This window comes from Momordica charantia (assembly GCF_013281855.1).
Source record: "Momordica charantia cultivar OHB3-1 chromosome 8 unlocalized genomic scaffold, Mcharantia_2.0 BLBB01000008.1, whole genome shotgun sequence".
Classification (NCBI taxonomy): domain Eukaryota; kingdom Viridiplantae; phylum Streptophyta; class Magnoliopsida; order Cucurbitales; family Cucurbitaceae; genus Momordica; species Momordica charantia.
In genome coordinates this window covers 21,798,622-21,821,071 of record NW_028275166.1, presented here as the reverse complement: position 1 = coordinate 21,821,071, position 22,450 = coordinate 21,798,622, and the positions used below count along the sequence as shown (strand labels likewise).

At 39.1% G+C, this 22,450-nt stretch overlaps 1 protein-coding gene across 1 annotated transcript; it reads left to right on the top strand.

The window, feature by feature from the left end:
* Positions 1 to 10,137: 10,137 nt before the first annotated feature.
* LOC111018498 (Ankyrin repeat family protein) lies at positions 10,138 to 15,649 on the top strand. Its single transcript, XM_022294606.2, has 5 exons — positions 10,138 to 10,422; positions 10,603 to 10,735; positions 13,156 to 13,280; positions 13,435 to 13,581; positions 15,137 to 15,649. The coding sequence occupies exons 1-5, from the start codon at positions 10,231 to 10,233 to the stop codon at positions 15,269 to 15,271; spliced, it is 732 nt and encodes a 243-aa protein (XP_022150298.1). The 5' UTR covers positions 10,138 to 10,230; the 3' UTR covers positions 15,272 to 15,649.
* Positions 15,650 to 22,450: the final 6,801 nt, after the last annotated feature.

Here is a 22,450-nt window from a genome sequence, read left to right as displayed (position 1 = left end):
GATATGTGCCGGCCTACTTGTCGAAACTGATATCTTCCAAATATTTATAGACTCTAGGGAATCCGGCTAGTTGGCCCCAATAGTACTGGAACTTTGATACCTTGAACGCCTTCGCTACTTAGAAACGTTTCTTCATTCCCTCGTTTCTAAACTTCTCATTCAATTTCACCGCTACATGATGCATACAGGTGACGTGTGCTGAATCAGGAAACACCGTTGTTATGGAGTTCATTATAGTTTGATGTCGGTCAGATATGAAAACCAAACCATTTACATTACCTTACAAATTTTAGCTCTCTCCAAAAACCATGTCCATGATTCAACAGACTCCTTATCAACAACCCCGAATGCAAGAGGGTAAATTTGGTTGTTACCATCTATCGAGGATGTAGTAAGTAACGCCCTTGTACTTTCCCTTCAGATGTGCCTCGTCAATCACTATTACCGGTCGTATGCAACCTCCAAAACCCCTAATCGATTAACCTAAGGCCATGAATGCGTACTTGAAGTATGTGTTGTCCTCCAACTTCATGTGAAAAGCAGTTCCTTGATTCACAGCCTTCAAAGCCTCTCCATACTTATGCAAAGTAGTATATGACTCTTTAGGTGATCCCATCAATAGGTCCAGTGCGACTTCTTTCGCCCGTCGTGCCTTTTAGTATCGGATATTGACAGCGTACTCCTTTCGTATATCATTAACAATATCTTTAGGCTTATAACGACAACTAACCTCCTCAAAGTTGGACTTTATCACCTGACTAACCACTCAACTACCAACTTATCGATGGTCGTGCTCAGTGTCGCTCGTTCGCAACTGTGCTTCTCGAAAAACGTTGAGATGAGGAAGGTATCAAAACCTTTAATTCTTCTTGCACGTAAAGCCCATTTGCATCCCTTTTCTTTGCATGCAACAAATAATAGTTTCATAGTAGATTTCTTAACCCGATACTCTAAATTCCTTTTGATGGTGAAAATGGCCAATTTAAATTGTAATTCATCCTTAGACCGAAAAGCACTGCTAACTGCAATGTCATCAACCGAGTCATCCTCATTACCAATCGTATCGATATGTTCCAAGGATGCATGCTCACCCTCAATTGTTACACAAGGAGCATTCCTACTTACAGACTGTACTTCCAACGGGTGTTCTTGATGATGAATTACCATCACAAACTGGTTCATCAACTTCATTATCATCATCATTCTCAGTTTCTAAGTAATCATCATCCTCAAGATCGTCAATAGGAGCATCCCCAACCATCTTGTACTCATGGTCCTCATCATCCTCACCTTCAACCTCATCCACTGACCAAAGTATTCTAGTCTATTATCGTATAAATTTCATGGGATAACATATTGTTCGTCAATGGAGTCATTAATTGTACATAAGATGGAGGATGGACAGTATGTAGGGGAGTGCATATGATTCAATGGAAGATGAGAAGGAACATTTTGTTCTACTTGGCATGGAAATTAAGAGAATGTTTCGGTTTGGGGCATAATGGTACATCATGTGAGTTGTTACCACTACCTTGTCTTTCCTTTGGTAAAACAAATACATACAAGGGCACTTAAGAGGGATGTAGAGGGTCCCTAAGGAAAAAACTAAGGCTAGTATCATCAAAGATATAATACATCGGCACTTGGTACTGGAACTCGAATTTGTATATACATTGTAAAACAATATGGAAAAGATCAAGATTTATTCGAGTAAGCCTAAAGATCACACTTACGAGGTCTTTATGTTAGGCATTCGTCAACATCTAAACCACCCATAACCCCACCTTCATATACAGTATCTGCCTAATTTCCCTGACCTCTATAGCTAACAAAAAGACGAATCATTTTTTTTTTTGGAAATGACAAAGCAAAAGTGCAACAAAATTAGAGATGAAAAAACAGACCAACGGTAAAAGAAACAAAAAAAACTAACAAAACCTCGGGTGAGGCCACTATTTTCCCGTTTTGGGTGATTCAAATTAAATCCAAAACCACGATCGGGGTAAGGTAGTATCAACTGTTCTTATTCGTTACATTTGACTCTGGGCGAAAACTATTTAACCCTGCATAAGATTCATCTTTTCATATGAACCTCGGTCGGGAAACATGAAATCCCGCACGATAATCATAGTCAACCTTGACAAAATTATGCAGACATAGAAAACTAAGTTTAAAAATGGCAATCTCGTAACCATACTTAAACTGTAATACAAGCAAACAAAACGAGGAGCCAAATAGAAAACAACTTTTCAAATGTAGACCATTAAGCAAGGTTTTTAAGAAAAATGCGAAAACAGAAAAATTGACCACCTCTTTCAAAATCTTCAAATTTCCAATGAGAGACTTTTTAGATTTTGTAGGATTGTGCAGAGAGAATATTCACGATAAGGACTTTTTTTTCTCTGAGATCAATTATGACATATATATATTGGTTGGGTAAAACTTAAAAGTAGTGGTAAATTGGTTGGTACGAATTAAATGATTCTCGGGCGGGAATTGATACTACCCAACCGAGTTTTCCTCCAGCAGTCATCTCTTATAATTAAGGACATTATGGTCATTTCATCTCCTTTGACACCTCATTAATACTTAAAGTGGGTCACAAAAGCACATTCTGAAGGGGTGAGTCATTTGAGCATTCCAAAAACTTTTGAAGGTCATGCGAGTCAATTTCCCATGACTATTATGCCTATTTTCATTTTCTTTCTATTCTCTTATTTTTAGGTTTCAATTTTTGTTACTTTTTTTTTCAATTTCTTAAGTTTTCATTTAAAAAACATTGACACTACAAGAATTTTGACTTATGGCGACGGAAATTCGCCCCCAATAGCTTCACTTTTGGCGACAATACTATATGTTGTCGCCTTAAACCACCATTCGGCGACGAAATCAATAACTCATCGACGAAAATTGAAGACCGTTGGCGACGAAATTGGTTTTCGTCGCCAAAGCCCTTCTTTCAACGATGAGTTTCGTCGCTGAAAGACTGTTTAATTCCATGAAATACATAGGCGGAAAAATTGGCACGCCTTTTTGGCGACGAAAGACTCCTTTCGTCGCCTAATGTGGCCATTTTTTGCATCGATGAAAATGATCAAATTTCGTTATTAGAAGTAGGACCTAGGATCGAAATAGATGAATCCACTCAAGATAGTTCATTGTATCGAGATAATGTTGATCCTATTGTCGTTGAGGGGTGAGAACAGTCCAAAAGAAGCATATATGCGAGCAATGTGGATGATTTTATAAATGACTATCAGACGATGGGGACGCGTGAGCTGATAATAGTATAAATGATGTTGATGCTGAGTACTATAGCGAATAAGCATTCCTCCAAGTATGTCGATTTAAATATATGTTGGATAAATTATGTATTAAATTGATTTATGTTGAGTATTTGTTTAGTCAATATATAATATTTTTCGTTGTTTGCCTAAGTTCGCAGAAAAATGAGACCAGACTAAGTAGGTCAGTTACAGGCACACGTATAGGGTCGTGAGCATCCACCAGCAGACCCGTCTGTTACGGTTTTTCCTATAGGTACGTCAATTTAAATATATGTAAAAATATAAGTATGATTTAACTAATTGATTTACTGTTTGACAACATACAGCTATATTAGACATGCGAGGATATACCCGATTGATAGAGCTAGAAAATCAAGTTCGTGCAACGAACACAAATGTACATATCGAATGTGACCGCATAGTTAATAAACCAATATGTCTCATGGCCACCACATTTTCTATCCCGATCGGGGTACATACACGCGAACAGGTGGACCTAAAGGTTAACAAGTGGAGTGAGGACGAAGAAATTCAGAAGAGGGTAATTATAACTCAGCTCAAGGTTTGAGATTAATCACTTAATATGTTCTATCATTTTTTATGATGCAACAGTAATAACACTTAGATATATGTTCCATGTTTTTTTTTGTAGGGTTATTTCGATTTCAACGAATCAGACCGAGTTATGATGAAATTCATCGAGCATGAGATGCGAGCGACACATAAGACGTATAGGGCAAAATTGCGCCAACACTACCTGGGTTATCCCACAACCGATGTCAGACCCAAAAGTATTGGAAACAGTTCTTGGGTATGGATCAGGCTACGTTAAGAGTGTTGGTTGGGGCCCAAAACCAAAGTCTCATAGAGGTTCTGCTTCAAGTCTAGCCTCTTCACAGCGGGAACAAGAGATGTCTCAAGAAATATATACTATAAGAGAATAATTTCAGGACTGTCTCACGCTGAAAGACAGAGTTTGAGGATCGTTTCTCTCAGAAAGACAAAGAGCTTGAGGATCGTCTCTCTCAGAAAGATAAGGAGTTAGATGAGCATCTCGCAGCCAAAGAATCTGAGATTACGGGTCTACGCGGTGAAATGTCAGATTTGAGATCAATGGTGCTACAACTTATGAGTCGGTCTAGTGGAGCCAGCTCGTCAAAATAGGTATGTTCACATAGAGTGTTGTTAGAATTCAATAACCGTAAATGTGGCTATTTTACAGTTATGGTAGCCATTTAGAACGTGTATCACGAACGATTTAACTATGTTTATGTTTGAAGTATTTTTGGATTATTTTGGTGAATTTGTGAAGTGAATTGGTGAGTGCATGTTTTAGATATTAATAGCAAGTTTTGAGAATTTGAAGTTTGTTTTATTAGTTTCGTCAAAAGAGGTATGTCCACGTATAGTGTTGTTAGAATTCAATAATTATAAATGTGACTATCTTACAGTTATGGTAGCCATTTAGAAAATATACCATGTATAGTTTAGTTACGTTTATGTATAATGTGTTTTTGGATGATTTTGTTGAATATGTGAAATGAATGGGTGATTGTGAATGTTTTACGTAATAAAAGCAAGTTTTAAGAATTTGAAGTTTGAATGATTAATTTTTCTTAACCTTGGGGGGTCTTATACGTACCTTTCCTTTGGTTTTTGTGTAATTTGGATTGAAGTTAATGAGTTATATGAATGAGAGAGTGTGTGTTTTGATAGTGAGGCTAAATTTTGTGCATTTTAAGTTTGTTTGTGAGAGTTTTTATTGGCTTTGAATATATGAAGGTGTTTGGGGGGGGGGGGGGGGGGGGGGGGGGGGGGTTGTGTTTTTAGATAACGTTGTTGAATTTTAAGTGAATTGGTAATAGAGTTTGTGTGCTTAGTGAGAGTAAGTTTTGTGAATTTGAAAGTTGTTTTAATGAGTTTTTGTTAACTTTTAATGCTTACTTTGAGTTCATGCATATGAAGTGAGAATAACATTTTTGAAGATTAGCGGAAACGGATCTTGTTCTTGAATTTTCGAGGAACAAAACTACAAAACAAAATAGGAAAATGTAGGGGAAATAACTTACTTTTGAAGAACCTTTCTTCAAATATTCTCCAATGAATCCGTTCACTACCACCGATCTTCCTTGCTATGTCTTTGGTGAAGATGTGCTTGTGGGAGCAACAATTTGGAAGCCAATGAATTGATTGAGAGAGAGAATTTTCTTTCTACTTTCAAGAGAAATGCTGGGTTTTGAAACTCTTGGGAACACAGTTTTGTTTATGCCCAAAACAAAACTATACCCCACGTCATGTAACTTCCCCACTCCCCTACTCCCCTGCAATTTTGCAAGGGAGTTTTTAATTATATAAATAAATTAATATTAATAGAATTAATATTAATAATTAATAATTAATACTATATATATATATAATCCTATTAATTAATTAATTATTAATCCAATTAACAATTAATTAAATATATATATATATATATATATATATATATATATATTAATAATGAATTAACATTTAATTATTTATTACTAAAATATCATATTCTAAAGCATTTTTCTTGTATAACCTATAGTTGTAATGTACATCCTATGCATATTTTTTTTAACCTATAGTTTTAATATGAATCTTGTTCATATTAATTTTTATTTGAATCTCATTCAAATAATTTCTCTCATTATTAATTTTGAATCTATATCCAAAATAAATATATAATAACATATAACGTATCAATATACATTATATACATTCCCTTGTGTAACTTGAACATTTCAAATTATTTCATAATTATTGATCTTCGTTTTACCCATTGTAAGCTAGCAACGAGATTTAACGGACCTACAGAATAGAAGCTTCAACGATACGAGATTAATCGGTCAAACTCATTAATCGAGTTAATCAACATTCGTTAACTACGAGTCACTCCACTAAAGACTCACAGCTGCACTCTTCTCACTGCATAATGTTTTCGTGTCCACGGATATACGACCATTAATGGCAAGTCAATCCTTCACGAGTGCTCGTAACTCAAGCTGGGTCAAATTACCGTCTTACCCTTGAGTTACATTTACTCCTTAAATACCACTGCTCCTCTAATGAACAACCTGGTTATTGGTTGGTTATGGTCCAACCAATAACCAAAAGTCCATCTCGAGCCAGTGAGAGGGTGGAGCCCCTTGTCAAGTCTCGGAGTCAAAATTTAAGAGAATACTTATCTTCTCCCCGACTTTAATTTCATCTCGTGAAGTTATGTTCCCAACTCCCCGCTCGGTCTCGTCCTCAAAATGGTAGGAATATTGAGTCGGCGACTCGAACCACTCTCACCCATACAGTTCAAAAAACCAGCCCTCACGGGTAGGAGTCCATAACTCACCCAGGATTGAGAATAAGTTGTCTGTCATCCTATGAAATAGCAATCTGTTAGTCAACGACGTTACATCTAAAGATCGGCTATTTCATGGTCCGATCTTATACAAATTCATTGTATAGGATACCCCTACTCGCATGTCTCCACACGAACGACCTGGATCGGATCGTCTGTAACATTTACAAAGTGGACTGTATTCATAGTGTTGCCAAGATAAGGTACCCAGCCTTATCCATATAATATAGACCCTTTAGGTTATTCCCGAGATATTATCTACTTGTATATCAAATATATACCAAGTATATATATTGTCCCGGTTACATGATAATAACCTTGGATGTTTAGTTTATTGGATTTATACAACGCAATGCAATGAATTCAACAACAAATTGAATAAAACTTTATTGAATATAAATTTGTTTTTACATTAATTACAAACTACGAGTTTAGGGCAACACACCCAACAATTTTTAGTTCCTGGCATGTGGAAAGCTTGAATGTTTAGTTTGAGTTGATGACATGTGGGGCGAGTTAGAATTGGAAGTTTGTTTGGATCGAAGTGGTGAATTAACTTACAATACTTAATTAAGGCATGTCAAGTGAGTTATACATTTTTATGACTTTTAAATTAGTTTTTAGAAATAGATAAATTATTTCATTAACATAAGTTTATTTGTTATTTGTTTTTTCAGGGTCATTCAATTTCTGTATTGAAAACTTTTGGAAAGTTGATAATATCTCTTGTGAAGAATTTTATGATATGGAACATTTTCATATGTTAAGGTTTTTTATTTTGGGACTTCTTAGAATAGGTTGTTCAATTTTAGTTTGTATGGACTTCTTGTATTTTTTGTAAAACCAATTTTTTTTGTTTCATATTATAAATTTTTATATGAAATTTGAAATTTATGGCATCGAGGTTTTATTGAAGAATATAATAATGTTGAAAAGGGAAAAAAATAAACATTCGGCGATGAAATCTAAATTTGGTCGTCGAAGGCTAGATTCGACGACGAAAAATAATGTTGTTGTCGAAGGTTCACAGCTTCGGGGACGAAATAATTGTCATCGCCGAAGCTGGATTCGGCGACCAAATTTTTATTTCGTCGCCGAAGCTGGATTCGGCGACCAAAATTATTTGGTCGCCGAAGACATCTTCAGCGACGACTATGAATTTCGTCGCCGAAGGCTACCTTCAGCGACGATAGTTATTTTAGTTGCCGAAAGCTACCTTCAACGACGAAATAAATTTTGTCTCTGAAGGTAGCCTTCGACGACAAAAAACAGAAGTCCTCGCCAAAACCCTCTCGCGATCGGGATACGGCGACGACTCTATTTCGTCGCTAAAAGTTTTCGAGGACAAATTTTGACCTTTTAGCGACGAAATGTGTCGTCGTCGAAACCCTGAATTCTTGTGAAGAGATATTCACAGTCAGAGAAAACAAGGAGTTGGTGATGTTTTGACTAAGCCAAAGAGAGATTTATGAATGGGACACTACTAGAAATACGGGCTTCAATGACAGCTTAAAATTATCATTAACTTAATTTAGGACAGTTATATAATTTTCATAGATTAAGCCATCAAGGAAAATGAGAACATGACAGTTTTTTAAAATTGTCATCAATGCATTTACAACTACCGTTATAAATTGTCACGGATATATCTTCTATCACATTTTTAATATGTCATAAAATTTTATTTGATGACAACTTATAACTGTCACTGAAACAATAAAAAATTTGTTCTTCTGTCAATGAAAACTTAATGACAACAATTTCTCAAAAAAAAAAAGGAAAAAGGAAAACTTAATGACTACAGTTTATAATTGTCACCGAATGTTTTTTAATGACAATTTAAGATTGTTATAAAATGTATTTTAACTGACATTTTCAAATATTGAATTGGTCCGCCGGATCTATTCGGGTAAGCCTAAACATAGCACTTATGAGCTCGTCATACGTTATACCATCGTCCACATTCAAACCTCCCATAATTCCATATTCATAAACAGATTGTGACTCATTCCACATACCACCACAACTAACAAAGAGGCGAGGCATCCTACACGACGAACCAACAAGATTCTTAAAATAGTAAAAATATACAAAATTTTTAATATGTTCCTGACTGAGAATCAGCAAACCACAGGTGAAATGTTTCGGGCGAAAGCATTTTGAATTTCGTCCGAGTTGCTTAATTTCTGGCGGGAATTATTCAACTTTGGCCGAGAATCATAAAAATTTCAGATTTCGCCCAACCCATATGAAGTTTCCACAAAAAAATATTAATAAAAAAATTAGAGTTGTAAACTAACGAGGGAAAACATATGGAAAACGGAACATCGTTTCTAAAAGAAATTTCACCTACCTCTTTGGTGTGAAATATTATTTAGCCACGAACAAAATACGTGCTCAGATGGAAGATGGAAAACAAAATAGTACACTTTTTTAGAGTACAAATGCACTGAACAATATTTTTTCTGTTGTCTGAGAGCTGAGTACTGCACTGATGCGAAGGTAATACTATACTAGGTTTGTTTTGGTGAACAATAAAAGTGTGGGAGAGTTAAGTGTTTGCATTAATTGAAGAGTTCATTGCATTGATCAGTAACTTGGGCGAGTCAACTTTAAACCACGGCTGAGAATTCAAGGTAAGCCTACTTCACTTTAATCACATCAACAACAACTTTTTGTTGTTATTTTAAGAAAACCCGCTTGAGAAATAGTCAAACTCGCCCGATTTCTATGTCTTCTTTTAACTTTGTAATAAATACAAATGAGGGGTAGTTGTGTACATTTACTACTAATGACGTATCATAAAAAGCTGTTTTGGGTCATTTAAAATAATTTTTTAGGGGTGGGTTATTTGAGTAAATTGAAAACCTAAGAGGGTTATTTGTGTCAATCTCCCTAGGAATTCGAATTCTGATTCTTGTTTTCAGAACCAATGTGTTTGGCAGTATTTTACAGACTTGTTTTTAAAAACTGTTTTCGAATTATGTGATAGAAGAGTAAAAATTTTGAAAACGACTTTCATATGTTTTCAGTATTTTCAGATTTAAAAATTTAAAATTTTAAAATATAGAATTATATTAAAAAAATAAAAATTTCGATAAATATATTACTTCAGGTTATAAATTCATTTTATTTTTTTTATTAAAATCAAAGTATATAAAATATAATGTATTCTAAATTATATAAATTAATCAATATTATTTTAGATTAACCTAAATATTTTGTTTGTAACTAATATTACTTTATTAGTTTATAAATCTATAGTTAAACAATTTTTTTAAATTGAGATTTAACGACTAAATATGACCAAACATATATTTGAAAATGCTCAAAATAAAGAATAAACTCTGTTTTTATTCGATCTATCCTTTTCAGATTTATGTTTTTTTAATACGAACTAAACGCACCCTAATAGAAGAAAATTTTAATAAAATAATAATTATTATCAATTTTAGATTCTCGTCGGTACAAAGAGAGTGGATCCTATTCCAGTAGTGAGTAGAGCAAAACCAAAAGCAGGATACGAGTTCAAAAACCCAGCAACCAACACTGCAAATCAGCTTCATGGATATGGAAATCGATGCCTCGAAAGATGATCGCCTAATCAAAGACGAAGATCTTTTCAAAGCCGCAGAGAGCGGCGATTCTTCCATTTTCACTGCTCTCACGCCTCTGCGCCTTTCTAAATCTCTCTCCCTCAGAAATGAGGATGGCCGCTCCCTCCTCCACGTCGCTGTTTCTTCAGCCCACCTTCGTGTTAGTCTTCTCCTAACTTTTGTTTTCCTTCGCGTAAATTACACAAACTCCGAACCGAAATCCTTCTTCCACTCCCATGGATTACAAATGAGGGTTACAATTTGCGATGTTACTTTTATTTGACGCTGCTAAAATCTGAATCTCCCATGCCCTTTACTGGAGTTCTTTGTAATGCATCAGGTGGTGGAGATACTTGCTGCTGCTGATCACTCAACAAACGTAATTAACTGTGCGGATGAGGAAGGTTGGGCGCCCATTCATTCTGCTGCTAGCATTGGGAGGTCACATATTTTGGACGTCTTGTTAAGTCGAGGTTAGTGAATTCTAAATTATGTGAATTTTTTTGTCCATCTTCTTGTTTAAAACACTTAAGCGCCGATTTGGTAATTGTTTCTCTATCAATATTGAAAAATAGAATTGTATCGTCCCAACACAACTATATTTTCTAAAATATGAGAATCAAGAAACATAGATAGTTGTTGAATGCTTAGGTTTCTTAATAAAATTGGAAACGAGAAACAAGAAACGGTAAGACCAAACCTCAGACCTTATCTGCTTGGTTTTGTGCTGATTTGAGTTGGCTAGTTTGTCAACAAAGCTAAGTTGTTTAGCATAGGGATGGATCTTACAGTAGACTCGGTAATGAAGACTGTGGATGGGAGAGTCTCCTGGGTCCGGACCTTGGGGTGGGCGTAGGTGTCCTAAGTATAGGGGAGCATGACTCAACTTCTGGCTGTGGATGACTGTTGGCTAGAAGTTCTTACTTAAAGAGCGTGAGTGTCATTGTGTACTTCTATCCTCAAAGATGCCCATTAGATTTTTCAGAACTGTCTCGTATCAAAATTTTTTTTTCAGAACCGTCTAGAACATGATCAAACTTTTATTCTTTTATTATTATTATTAGATTATTTGGTTTTGACAAAGAGAATGAGTCTCCTCACCTTCTAATCTTCAGAATGCCCATGAAATTCATTAGATCCGTTGAGAACATGGCCAGAGACTTATTTTTGTTTGGATTTGATATACTAAATAACTATCATCATATAAATTAGAGGCTTTTTTCCTTACTGATTGAAGATGGAGGGTTGGGAACTAGTAATATGTTTGGCCTTGAAAGGAGAGTAAAAAGGGAATCATAACCTCTTAAAGTTAGTATTGACCATGCACATGTCCATAAGGGATATGACGCACGTGTGAGGCCCTGAGGGTGTGGAGTTTTATGATTGTTTGGTTAGGGGAGTAGCCAACCCTCTCGAATATTGGCCTAGCTGGTTCTTGTATGGTGAATTAGTCTAAGCTTTTTTCTAATTAGGGTGAGTTTGACATACCTTTCAAATAAGCACTCTTTTTAGATAATCGTTCTCAAGTACTTAAACTACAAAATGTCAATCACTTTAAAGTCACTTTTGGATAATCACCATTTAAGTGTTTCTTCAAAAAGTTTTTTTAAATCACTCTGATTTTTTTTAAATGCATTTTATTTATTACCAAACACTATGAATTTTTTAAAAGCACTTTAGTTTTAGTTTTCCTAAAATCACTTAGGAAGCTATACTAAACCTTCTCTAGCCTAAGGGTAGAGGGTGGAGGTCACCTTCTCCCAAACACTAAACAACCACAGCTTTCCAATCGTTACTAATTATAGTGAAGCTATAGTTAAAAAAACATTTCCTCAGTTTTGTACACCACCCTAACAAAAAGAGCTGTACACTTTCAAAATACAAGTCCACTTATGACTTTTTATCCTCAAAAAGCCCTTTATTCCTTTCTTTCCAAATCAACCACAATAGGGCTCGGGCTGCACCATTCCAAAGGATAAAAGCTTTACCTCTTAATAACAATCCACAAAAAATTTTAAGAACTAGATCGTCCACTTTATAAGGAAGGAAAAGGAATTAACCAACCTCTGCAAGAATAAAGGACTTGGCTTTGTGCGCGAAAGGACGATGCAAGAATATGTGGTCCAAAAGCTTCCTCATTTGAGTTACAAAAGCTACAGATAGAGGGGGAAAGAGACTAATGAGGGAAATGCCGTTGTAATCTCTCTACAGTGTTACAATTCTGTAAACAGATACCTTTTTGATGGAGAGCGTAAGGATCCCAATTACAAGAACGTAATAAGGTAACTATGATGCAAAATGCAATATAAAAAAGACGTTACAATATCAATAGCCTTTCGAGAAGGCTATCTCTTCCAAGAACTATGCCAAGTTCCCTTACCTTAAACTATTCTAAAAGATACCTCCTCTTATCTCCCCTACCTCTATTTATATCCAACATACCCCTAACTGATATACTAATACTATTCCCCAAACTATCCCTGCTAGCTCCACCGATGGGCCTTATTCACAGAAAAACTCGATGATTTTTACTTGGGTCAGGGACTGGACAAATTGATATGGAAATTGGGGCAGTGGGAAGTTCTCCATCAAATCTGCCTTCTCCCTCCTAAATTCTTCTATGGCCAGATTTAAAGCCCCAGTGGTTGATTTTATTTGGAAATCTTACTCACAATCAAAATTGATTCTAGTAATGTGTCAATACAAAAGCCAGAAGCTTCTATTTATAGAGGTTTAGAACAACTAAGTAATTAACAACTAAACAGTTCAACCAAAAATTATTTAACAAACTCATTATCATGTTTGTGAGGTGTCAGGTGACTGATTTGTATACTTCTTGAGATATTTTTATGCACATGTTTATGCTCAGAACTTCTCATTTTGTGTCTAACAGGAGCTGATGTAAATTTGAAAAATGATGGTGGTCGCACTGCTCTTCATTATGCTTCGAGCAAAGGATGGTTGAAGATTGCTGAATCTCTTATCTCACATGGTGCCAAAATTAATCCGAAAGACAAGGCAACCTACTATATAGTTTCTTGGATTGCCTAAGCTTTATTTTAATTTAATATCTAGTTTGCTAGTACAGCAAGTTCTGAAAACTCTTGTGTCATACTTGTGCGTCATCTTATCAATTATTACTCATGGAGGTGATGAATTGAACACAAATTAGGTTGGTTGCACTCCATTGCATCGAGCTGCTAGCACTGGGAACTCAGAACTGTGTGAACTTTTGATCGAGGAAGGAGCAGAAGTTGATGCAGTTGATAAAGCTGGTCAAACGCCTCTTATGAATGCAGTAATTTGCCAAAACAAAGAGGTTATTTTTGTTATATTATTTTATTTCTACTCATTTATGTTTTTAGTTCTAGATAGAATTTTAGCTTGAAGGGGCAGTCCGGTTGGCAAGGGCTTGGTGTCTCTTGGTCATACCGACTTATAGGTCTCAAGTTCGAACCTTCTGGTGAGCTTAAAATACCAAAAATCTTGACGTCCCTTAGGTCTGGGCCTTAGGGTGAGTGCGAGTGCCCTTGAATATAAGGGAGCAAAGCTCTGACTCCCAGTTATCACAAAAAAAAAGGTTATAGATAAAGTTTTTTTTTTGTCATCTGTTCCACAATGTTTGTTGTTTAAGACATCTTCTCGTTGAAAATGGTGTTGAACAATTCATGAAGCTAGTAATTTTAATCATCTAGAAGCAACATTGTAGGTAGTGCCAAGCCCCCAAGTGGCAACTTGGTTGGTAAAAGCTTGAGGTCTTTGAGTCATATTGGCTTAGAGGTCTTAAGTTCGAACCTTCTGGTGAGCTTAATATCAAATACCCTTCATGTCTTTCGGGTTCAGATCTTGGGGCAGGCGCGGTTGCCTCCTACTCCAGTTATTAAAAAAAAAAAGGTAGTGCCTTTTACCGAAGGGAGGGAGAAGTACTACACAGTTTGACTTTTACTCTGAGCTATAACTTTCTATAGCAATTAGTTTGACTATCTTTTATGGTAGAGAAAAGTTTCTAAAGCCAGGTATTTGTGGTGCAGGGAAAATACTTATGCAGTAATTTTCCCAAGTCTTCCTTTACTATACTTTCAACATTGTATCTAAATTTTAAAAAGTTTCAATTATGTCTCTAAACTTCGAATTATCCTAGTTTCTTCATTAAGCATATAAATGGGATGCTATTTTTTTGTAAAACTTGGATGTAGTGACATGATCTAACTAACAGCCAAATGGAAAAATTAGAAATGAGTTGGTAGATAATTGGATTAGATTTGATAATCCTTTTTAAGGGCAAATTAAATTTTTGGTTTTTGTACTGACTGCTACTACTTCATCACTCTTTCTTCACATTTCAAGAAATGAGTGTTAAGTCTATTGATGTTAACAACCGAGAATAAAGATAGACATAATTTAACTCAACCGAGAATAAAGAAAGACATAATTTAAAGTTTAGAGTTGTAAATTAAACTTTGTAAAAGTGTAAGGATTAAGTTGACACAATATTCAAAATACAGAAATAGAATATGTAATTAAACCTTTTTCTTAAAATGGATATGGGTGATCTACCATTAGGCTTCGTGATGATGGGCTATATTTTTCCATCTAGTTCGTGAGCTTTTTTTTCTTTTTTATTTGTGAGAATCGGGAGTCGAAGGTTTGCTCTCCTATATCTTGGGCACAGACCCTGGAGACATCAAGAGGTTTATGTATTAAGCTCACCTAAAGGTTCAAATTTAAACCTCTAAGGTGGTATGAGCAAGAGATCCCAAACCAGGGCGGTCTCTTGTTGTATTGTAAACTTTGCATCATGCTTCAAAATTCTTGTTGGGAGACAAATATTTATGCAGTGCTTCTGTTGTGATATTTTTTCATGTGTCTGACAGGTGGCACTTCTCCTAATAAGACATGGAGCTGACGTGGACGTGGAAGACAGGGAAGGGTTCACTGTTCTTGGTAGAGCTTCAGTTGAATTTAGGCCAACCCTGATTGATGCTGCTAAGACAATGCTCGAAGGATGACCAAAACGACATCGTATATAAGGATAATAGTTTATAAAACAGCGGTTGTAAAAGCTCTGCCTAGGGTTATCTCTGATGAAGATCATAATCCACATCTCTAGTTTAGGAAAAAAGAACCAGAAGGGTTCGGTTCGGGTTCGGGTTCCAGTTCAAGAATTGGAACCCAACTTTTTTTTTTCTTTTAACTTATTTTTCTTTATTTTTTAAATTAGTTAAGTGAATGAGAGATCATCAAGTTTGGAGCAATTCTTGATTAGAAAGATAGTTGGAGATGGAAGGGAAAATTTTGAAGTTCCATATGTGACTTATCTCTGGTATGCTGTTCTCAACTAATCTTTGACTCCTCTAATACAATAGGATTTTACATCTGATGAATAAGTGGTTGTAGTTTCATAGTATTATAGTTTTCATAACGAAAGTTTCGTAGTGTGATAATACTGAATTTTATTTATTTTTTCTTTTTCAATTTAAAGCAAAATTTCTATCTTGGAATGTGTGTTGGTTGAATTTTCAATTTCATGCTACGGTTTAAGTGGATTAGGTTATTGGTCAAATTTTGACGAATCAGCGTGTTTGATTAAAGAAAAAGAATTCTCCAGTAGATTTTTTCCAATACCTATGATATTTCACCAACGTCTATGTTTGCCAATATTTACAAATCTAGAATTTTAGGATTTAAATTAATTTTTTTTCTTTCTAAATTGTCCTCAATAATTGCTTTCATAACAAGAATATGGATGATCATTTAATGTAAATATTGACATATTTTAATAAATAATTAAATAAATATAGTAACTAATTGATGCACTATTTTTTTTATTTTTTTGGAAATAAGAAGCAACAACTTAACATAAAACAAGTTCGGAAAAAATGAAATTGCCTTCCATCATCTGTCAAATTTCTTTTAAAAGTCAGATAATTTCAGTTTGTTCTTGACACTGAAGTAGATGAATCGCTTCGAGGGGGAGTCAGATTCCAAGTGAATTGGTCGACGATCACGTCCTCTAGGTAAGTAATATTTCTTTCTTCTCTTATAATTATACAGCCTGCTTTGATGACTTCTCCCTTCTCGTCTCTAAAAATCCAGCCAATCGTATTTAATTTCCATGAATTTGACGTGGGAGGTTTCCATGGGGCTCCTGTATTGTCTCTAATTCGCCTTGTCAGGTGCAAATCCTTGTTTGTTGACTTTCCTATTGGATTTGTGTTTTGACTTGCACTGTTAATTATGTATCTGTCAATCGCCAATTGAATGTCTCTAGTTTGTGAATGAATACCTTTGAAAATTAATTTGTTTCTCATTCTTTGTTGGTTTAGAAGTTTAGGCTTTTATTTTCACATGAGTCCATCATGAACCGGCATCTATCATGCTGTCATCCCAAATGAGGGTCTTTAGAGGGCCTTTTTGATGTAATTAATATTTTTATTTATTTATTTATGCTTTGGTGCAAAAATGAACTATCCGTTTTATAATTACAGTTAAGTTTTTTTTGTTATCCTTTGGATTACTTTACCCTTCCGTAATATTTCATATCATCAAAATTGCTTCATATTAAAAAAAAAAAAAGAAAGAAAAAAAAAGTGAGAGATGATATGCACCCTAAATTTCACGTCTTGAACCAGAAATAAGAAAAAAAAAAAATCATAAAAAGTTAACTGATAATAAAAGAATGATTGCTTTTTGGTCCGCACAAGTCCTGATTTAATATATTGATTTTAGTCACTAGCGACTGTCGAGTGGGTGGACACCAGCTTGATTCAATTTACTGTATATTTTTTTTTATTGATTACTGTTATTAATATTTTATATAGACTTCAACTAAGTAAAAAGTAAAAAATAATGACGGTTAATGATGTTTATGCATGTAGACCATCAAATTTAGAAATGTTATAATTAGGTAGCATGGACCACATGAATTTCACAAGTAAAAAGATTCAATAGCTAAAGAAAACATGTTTAAGCCTTGTTTGGGGAAGAGAATACCCTGGACACGTGGAGGACCCCTATTGGTGCTCCCAGATGACTCATGAGTCATGTCCAGCTCGGACGGCCGAGATCACCACCACTAGCGTTGACAGATGTTAAGTATGAGGGCCGAGGTGAACCTGGCCGAGGTCCGACCTACCGGGAAGCTCGGTGGGGGCCGATGTGAGCTACTGTTAGCGGCGTGATTATCGGGTGTAACCGTCGATCCCGAGATTACCGGGTGTAACCGTCGCGAGATTAGCGGGACTACCACCCATAAGTAGAGGACTTCACTCCACGATCAGGTACGATGATTTCTGACCTCGAACTAAACTGGGAATCCGACCTATACTGACTTGATCGTCGGAGTGCTCACCTTTTTGTGCAGGTCCGCCCAAGTGTTCAGATCGGTCCGGAGGCCGAGTTCTAGCTGCAATCTGAAATACACTGTTGTGCATATCCTTTGTTTCAAGATCGACAGATCGGTCCGGAGGCCGAGTTCTAGCTTCAGTGCCTCAATGGCAGGATTGCGGCCCTGAACCGGTTTGTTTCAAGATCGACAGATAAGTGCCTTCCTTTCTTCAAAGTCCTACGAAAGAAAGGGCCGTTTGAATGGACAGCGGAGTGCGAACAAGCATTTCAGCAGTTGAAGAGCTACCTCTGTTCGGCACCTTTGCTCGCCAAGTCCATGCCGGGGGACAAGCTCCAATTGTACTTAGCAGTGTCTGATAGTGCCGTCAGCTCGGCCCTAATCAGGCAAGAGGAAGCGCGACAAAACCCGGTCTATTACACAAGCAAGGCTATGACTGAAGCCGAGACTAGATACCCTCAAATGGAGAAGTTGGCTATCGCTTTAGTCACCTCGGCCCGACGGCTTAGACCATACTTCCAAGCCCATACGGTGGTGGTGCTCACTAACTTGCCCCTAAAAAGCATCTTCCATAAGCCAGAAGCTTCTGGACGCCTGATAAAGTGGGCAATGGAGCTAAGTGAGTACGACATCCAGTTCGAACCCAGAACTGCGTTGAAAGGACAAGCAGCGGCAGATTTCATAGCCGAGCTCACACCACCTTCCGAGATGAGCGAGTCCGACCTACCGTGGACAATCTATGTCGACGGATCCTCCAATGAGAAGGGGTGTGGGGCCGGGGTCCTCTTGCTCAGACCAGGAGGCGAGCGATTTGAGTATGCCTTGCGGTTCGGCTTCCGGACTTCTAACAACGAGGCTGAGTATGAAGCATTTATTGCCGGCCTGCGAATCGCTAGAGCGTTGGGGGCCTCTTGTGTTAAGGTCTTCAGCGACTCCCAGCTGGTTGTGAGCCAGATCAAGGAAGAGTACCAAGCTAAAGACTCCCGAATGGAGAAATATTTGGGCAAGGTCAGATAGTACCTCGCCCAGTTTCGAACTTACGAAGTAAGCCGGGTTCTCCGGGCAGAAAATTCTAATGCTGACGCCTTGGCCAAGTTAGCCTCGACGTACGAAACCGACCTGGCCAGGTCGGTCCCCGTCGAGATCTTAAATAATCCCTCGATCTCAGAGCCAGATCTGATGGAGATCGGCGTTCCAGAATCCTCATGGATGGACCCGATTGCGGACTTCATTAGGGGCAACTCACCACAAGACCCCAAGGAGCGCAGAAAGTTGGTAAGGCGAGCAGCTCGGTTCGTGGTCCGAGGTGGAGCATTATACCGACGCGGCTTTTCCCTGCCTCTATTGAGGTGCCTAACCCCTGAAGAGGGCCTGTACGTCCTCAGAGAAATCCACGAAAGAGTGTGCGGCAATCACTCAGGCGCCCGGTCGTTGTCAGCCAAAGTGATCCGATAAGGATACTATTGGCCGACCCTCAGCCAGGACGCCAAGGAGTTCGTCAGAACTTACGACAATTGCGAACGCTACGGAACCATAATCCACCAACCTCCCGAGCTGCTCACCCCCATCTCGGCCCCGTGGCCATTCGCGTAGTGGGGGGTAGATATCATTGGTCCTTTCCCTTTGGGCAAGGGCCAGACCAAGTTCGCTGTGGTTGCTGTGGATTACTTCACAAAGTGGGTCGAGGCCGAGGCGCTCTCCCACATAACAGAATCCAGAGTCACGTCCTTCGTATGGACAAATATCATATGTCGCTTTGGTATACCGCAGGCCATTGTGACAGACAATGGGAAGCAGTTTGACAACGCCAAGTTCAAAGGCTTTTGCAGCAAGCTTGGCATAAGTCACCTTAGCTCGTCCCCCGCCCATCCGCAAGCAAATGGGCAGGTGGAGGCAGTCAACAAGATCATCAAGCGAGACATCAAGCTTAGACTGGACTTCAAGAAAGGCAGGTGGGCTGAGGAGCTACCAGAGGTTCTATGGTCGTACCGGACCACCCAAAGAGAATCGACGGGTGAGACCCGTTCTCCCTGGCCTTCGGCTCCGAAGCTGTATCCCGGTTGAGATCGGCATGCCATCTGACAGAGTAGAGCATTACGAGCCTACGGCAAATGAGGAAGAGCTGCTCCTCAACCTTGACTTGTTGGAAGAAAGAAGAGCGATGGCTCAGCTACGCCTGGCGGAATATTAGGGCAGAATGACCAGACATTACAACGCCCGCGTTCGACCTCGGACCTTTCAGGTCGGACATCTGGTCTTAAGGAGGGTCCAAACCCATGTGGGTGCCCTTGATCCGGCCTGGGAGGGGCCGTTTGAGGTCAAGGGCATAGTTCGACCTGGGACGTACGTATTGGCCGATCTGAAAGGAGACGTCCTCGCGCACCCGTGGAACGCGGAGCACCTGAAGCGTTATTATCCTTGAAATGCCAGAAGGGTTTTCAATGGATCTGTAAACACTGTTTCAAAAGAATTATGATCGGAGTAAATGTGATGATTTAATTTCACGATTCCGAGTTCGACCAGAAATTAAATGGGGGCCACGGACTCCCACGCGATCACATTCCAGCAGTCGGTTAAAATTCAATCCTCCAAAACCTAAGGGTACGAGGTGCGATGCCAAAACCACTGATGACAAAACCACGGATGAACTTAAAATTCAAACCTTCAAGGTAAAGAGACGATGTGAAAAGTTCAAAATGGTCAAGCCTCCGAACTTAAGGGTACGAGGAGCGATGTGAAGAATAGCTACGGACTTAGGATTTTAGCCTTTTAACGTTTTTAAGTTAATGGTGCGATGTTAAAAAATCCAGAGTTGGTGCAATGCATTGAAGGCTAGACAGAGATTCAAATTCGAACTTTCAAATTATTTAAATTAAAGGCGCAACCTCAAAAGTAAGAGGTGCGAGGTGACATTGGCTGCAGTTCAAAGAAAAAGCAAAGGAAAGATGTTGCCGACAACAAAGTAAAAAGAATTGGGAGCCTCTTTATTGAATGGAGAGCAGAGCCAAGGCTTATAGACCTTGCATCTCTGCCCTGACACTTACAAACAAAAGAAAAGAGAAGAAAGACAGAGAAAGGCCTCATGAAGGATGATCGCCTAAGAGTCCGCCTGAGGAGCGCCCTCCTGTGTGGTGCCGACCTGGTCCTCTTCGAGGTCGGAGTAGTCAGAGTCCAGATCTCTGACGTACTTATCCACCAATGCTTGGGGGCCAGGGGTGCCGTCAGGCCCAGACGCCCATTGCTCGGCATACCTCTTTTTCAGACCACTGAGATCGATCTGAAGGTCAGGCATGTCGGAAGCAATGCCCTTCATAAGGAACTTGAAGCCCGCGTCAGAGAAGTCTTTGGCAAATCCATCGAACTCAGGATGTTGCCTAAACGATTCCTCCAATAGGACTCCATTGCTGAGACGCTCCTTCACCGTCTCCAGCTCGGCAGTCGCACGCTCCAGCTCCTTATCCTTCGCTTCAAGTGCCTGGAGCATGTCGTCCTTCTCTTTCAGGAGTTGGAACTTCTCCTTCTCCAAGCCCCTGGTGATAGCATGGGCAGCTCGGAGCTGGGCCTTGCGTCTGTCCTCTTCCTTCTTCAGCAGCTCGGCCTTGGTCTCCACCTCGGCCTTCAAAATCTCCACCTCAGAGTGAGCCTTCAACAGCTCATCCTTCATGGTGGAGGAAGCAGCCTCCAAGGCAGCAGAGAACTCCTCTTTCTCCCTCGCTGGCAGAACTTCCCTCTCATTCAGCTCGGCCTTTACAGCCAGAGCCGATTGAATGGAAGCAACAAACGCCTGAGAAAAGGTACAAAGAAGAAATTTAGATCGAGCTACTTGTTAGGTAAATTAAGCAACAATGGAGACACAAGTCTTACCTCAGCGGCGTAGTCGATGGTCCTCTGCAGAACGGACACTGGGTCGCTCACAAATTTGGACGCCCTCCTAAGGCAGCGATCCAAACTTGCAGCCGAGATACGGGACACCTGGTCCCTCACCTAGGAACTTGACGGCTCAACTCTGAACCGTGCTGTCACATCGGACGTCCCGCCCATCCTGGCCTCAGGATCGTCCACCCGACCTGCGAAGCTCGCAGGCAAGACCCCACAAGCTCTGACCTCCAAGGGGGAGGTCGTCTTCTTTTTCTTCCTCCTTCGCTTCAGAGGGACTTCCTCCCTCACCTCCTCGCCCAAGGGCAAGGCATCCACCGCCTCGGTCTGATCCCTGGGGCGCTTCTCCCTCGAGGGACCCCCAGAAGACTCCAGCTCGATCACTGGGGCTGGATCTTCCGAGGCAGGCCCTGCCACGACAGGGGTGGCAGGTTTCGAACTCTGGACGGCCTCAAGAGCATGGGCTCGGCCCTTGGACTTGCGCTTCACGTTGCTTGCAAATCCGCAAACCATGGCTGCAAAATAAAAACAGGGGTCAACACAAGGTTAGAGGAGAAAGGGGGGGAAGCAAGCTCGGCATACCAAGTTCGGAGTTCGGCCTTGAGGATTCAATGGGACGAACTGCGAGGTTGTAATCTAGCAGCCCGGACTCAAGCAGCCGCTCGTCGGTCACCAGGGTTCAGACCTTCCTACCCCTCGGGAAACGCTCATTGTAATATTTCAACGTGTCGAAGGAAGCTTGCGTAAGCTCAGGGACTGGTCGGATTGAAACTGCACGAAGACAAAATCCGAGTTAGAGAATGAAACTACTCCGTACCTAGGTTCCCAAACCTAGTGGGGACGTCAAAGAAGGAACGACCTGACTCGTCCTTTGCAAGCCATTCCCCAGAAGCGTAGAACCACTTCCTCACCCATCCCTTGATGGAGGTCGGCCCCTTAACTATACCGTCTGCGCCTTTCCTTGCGC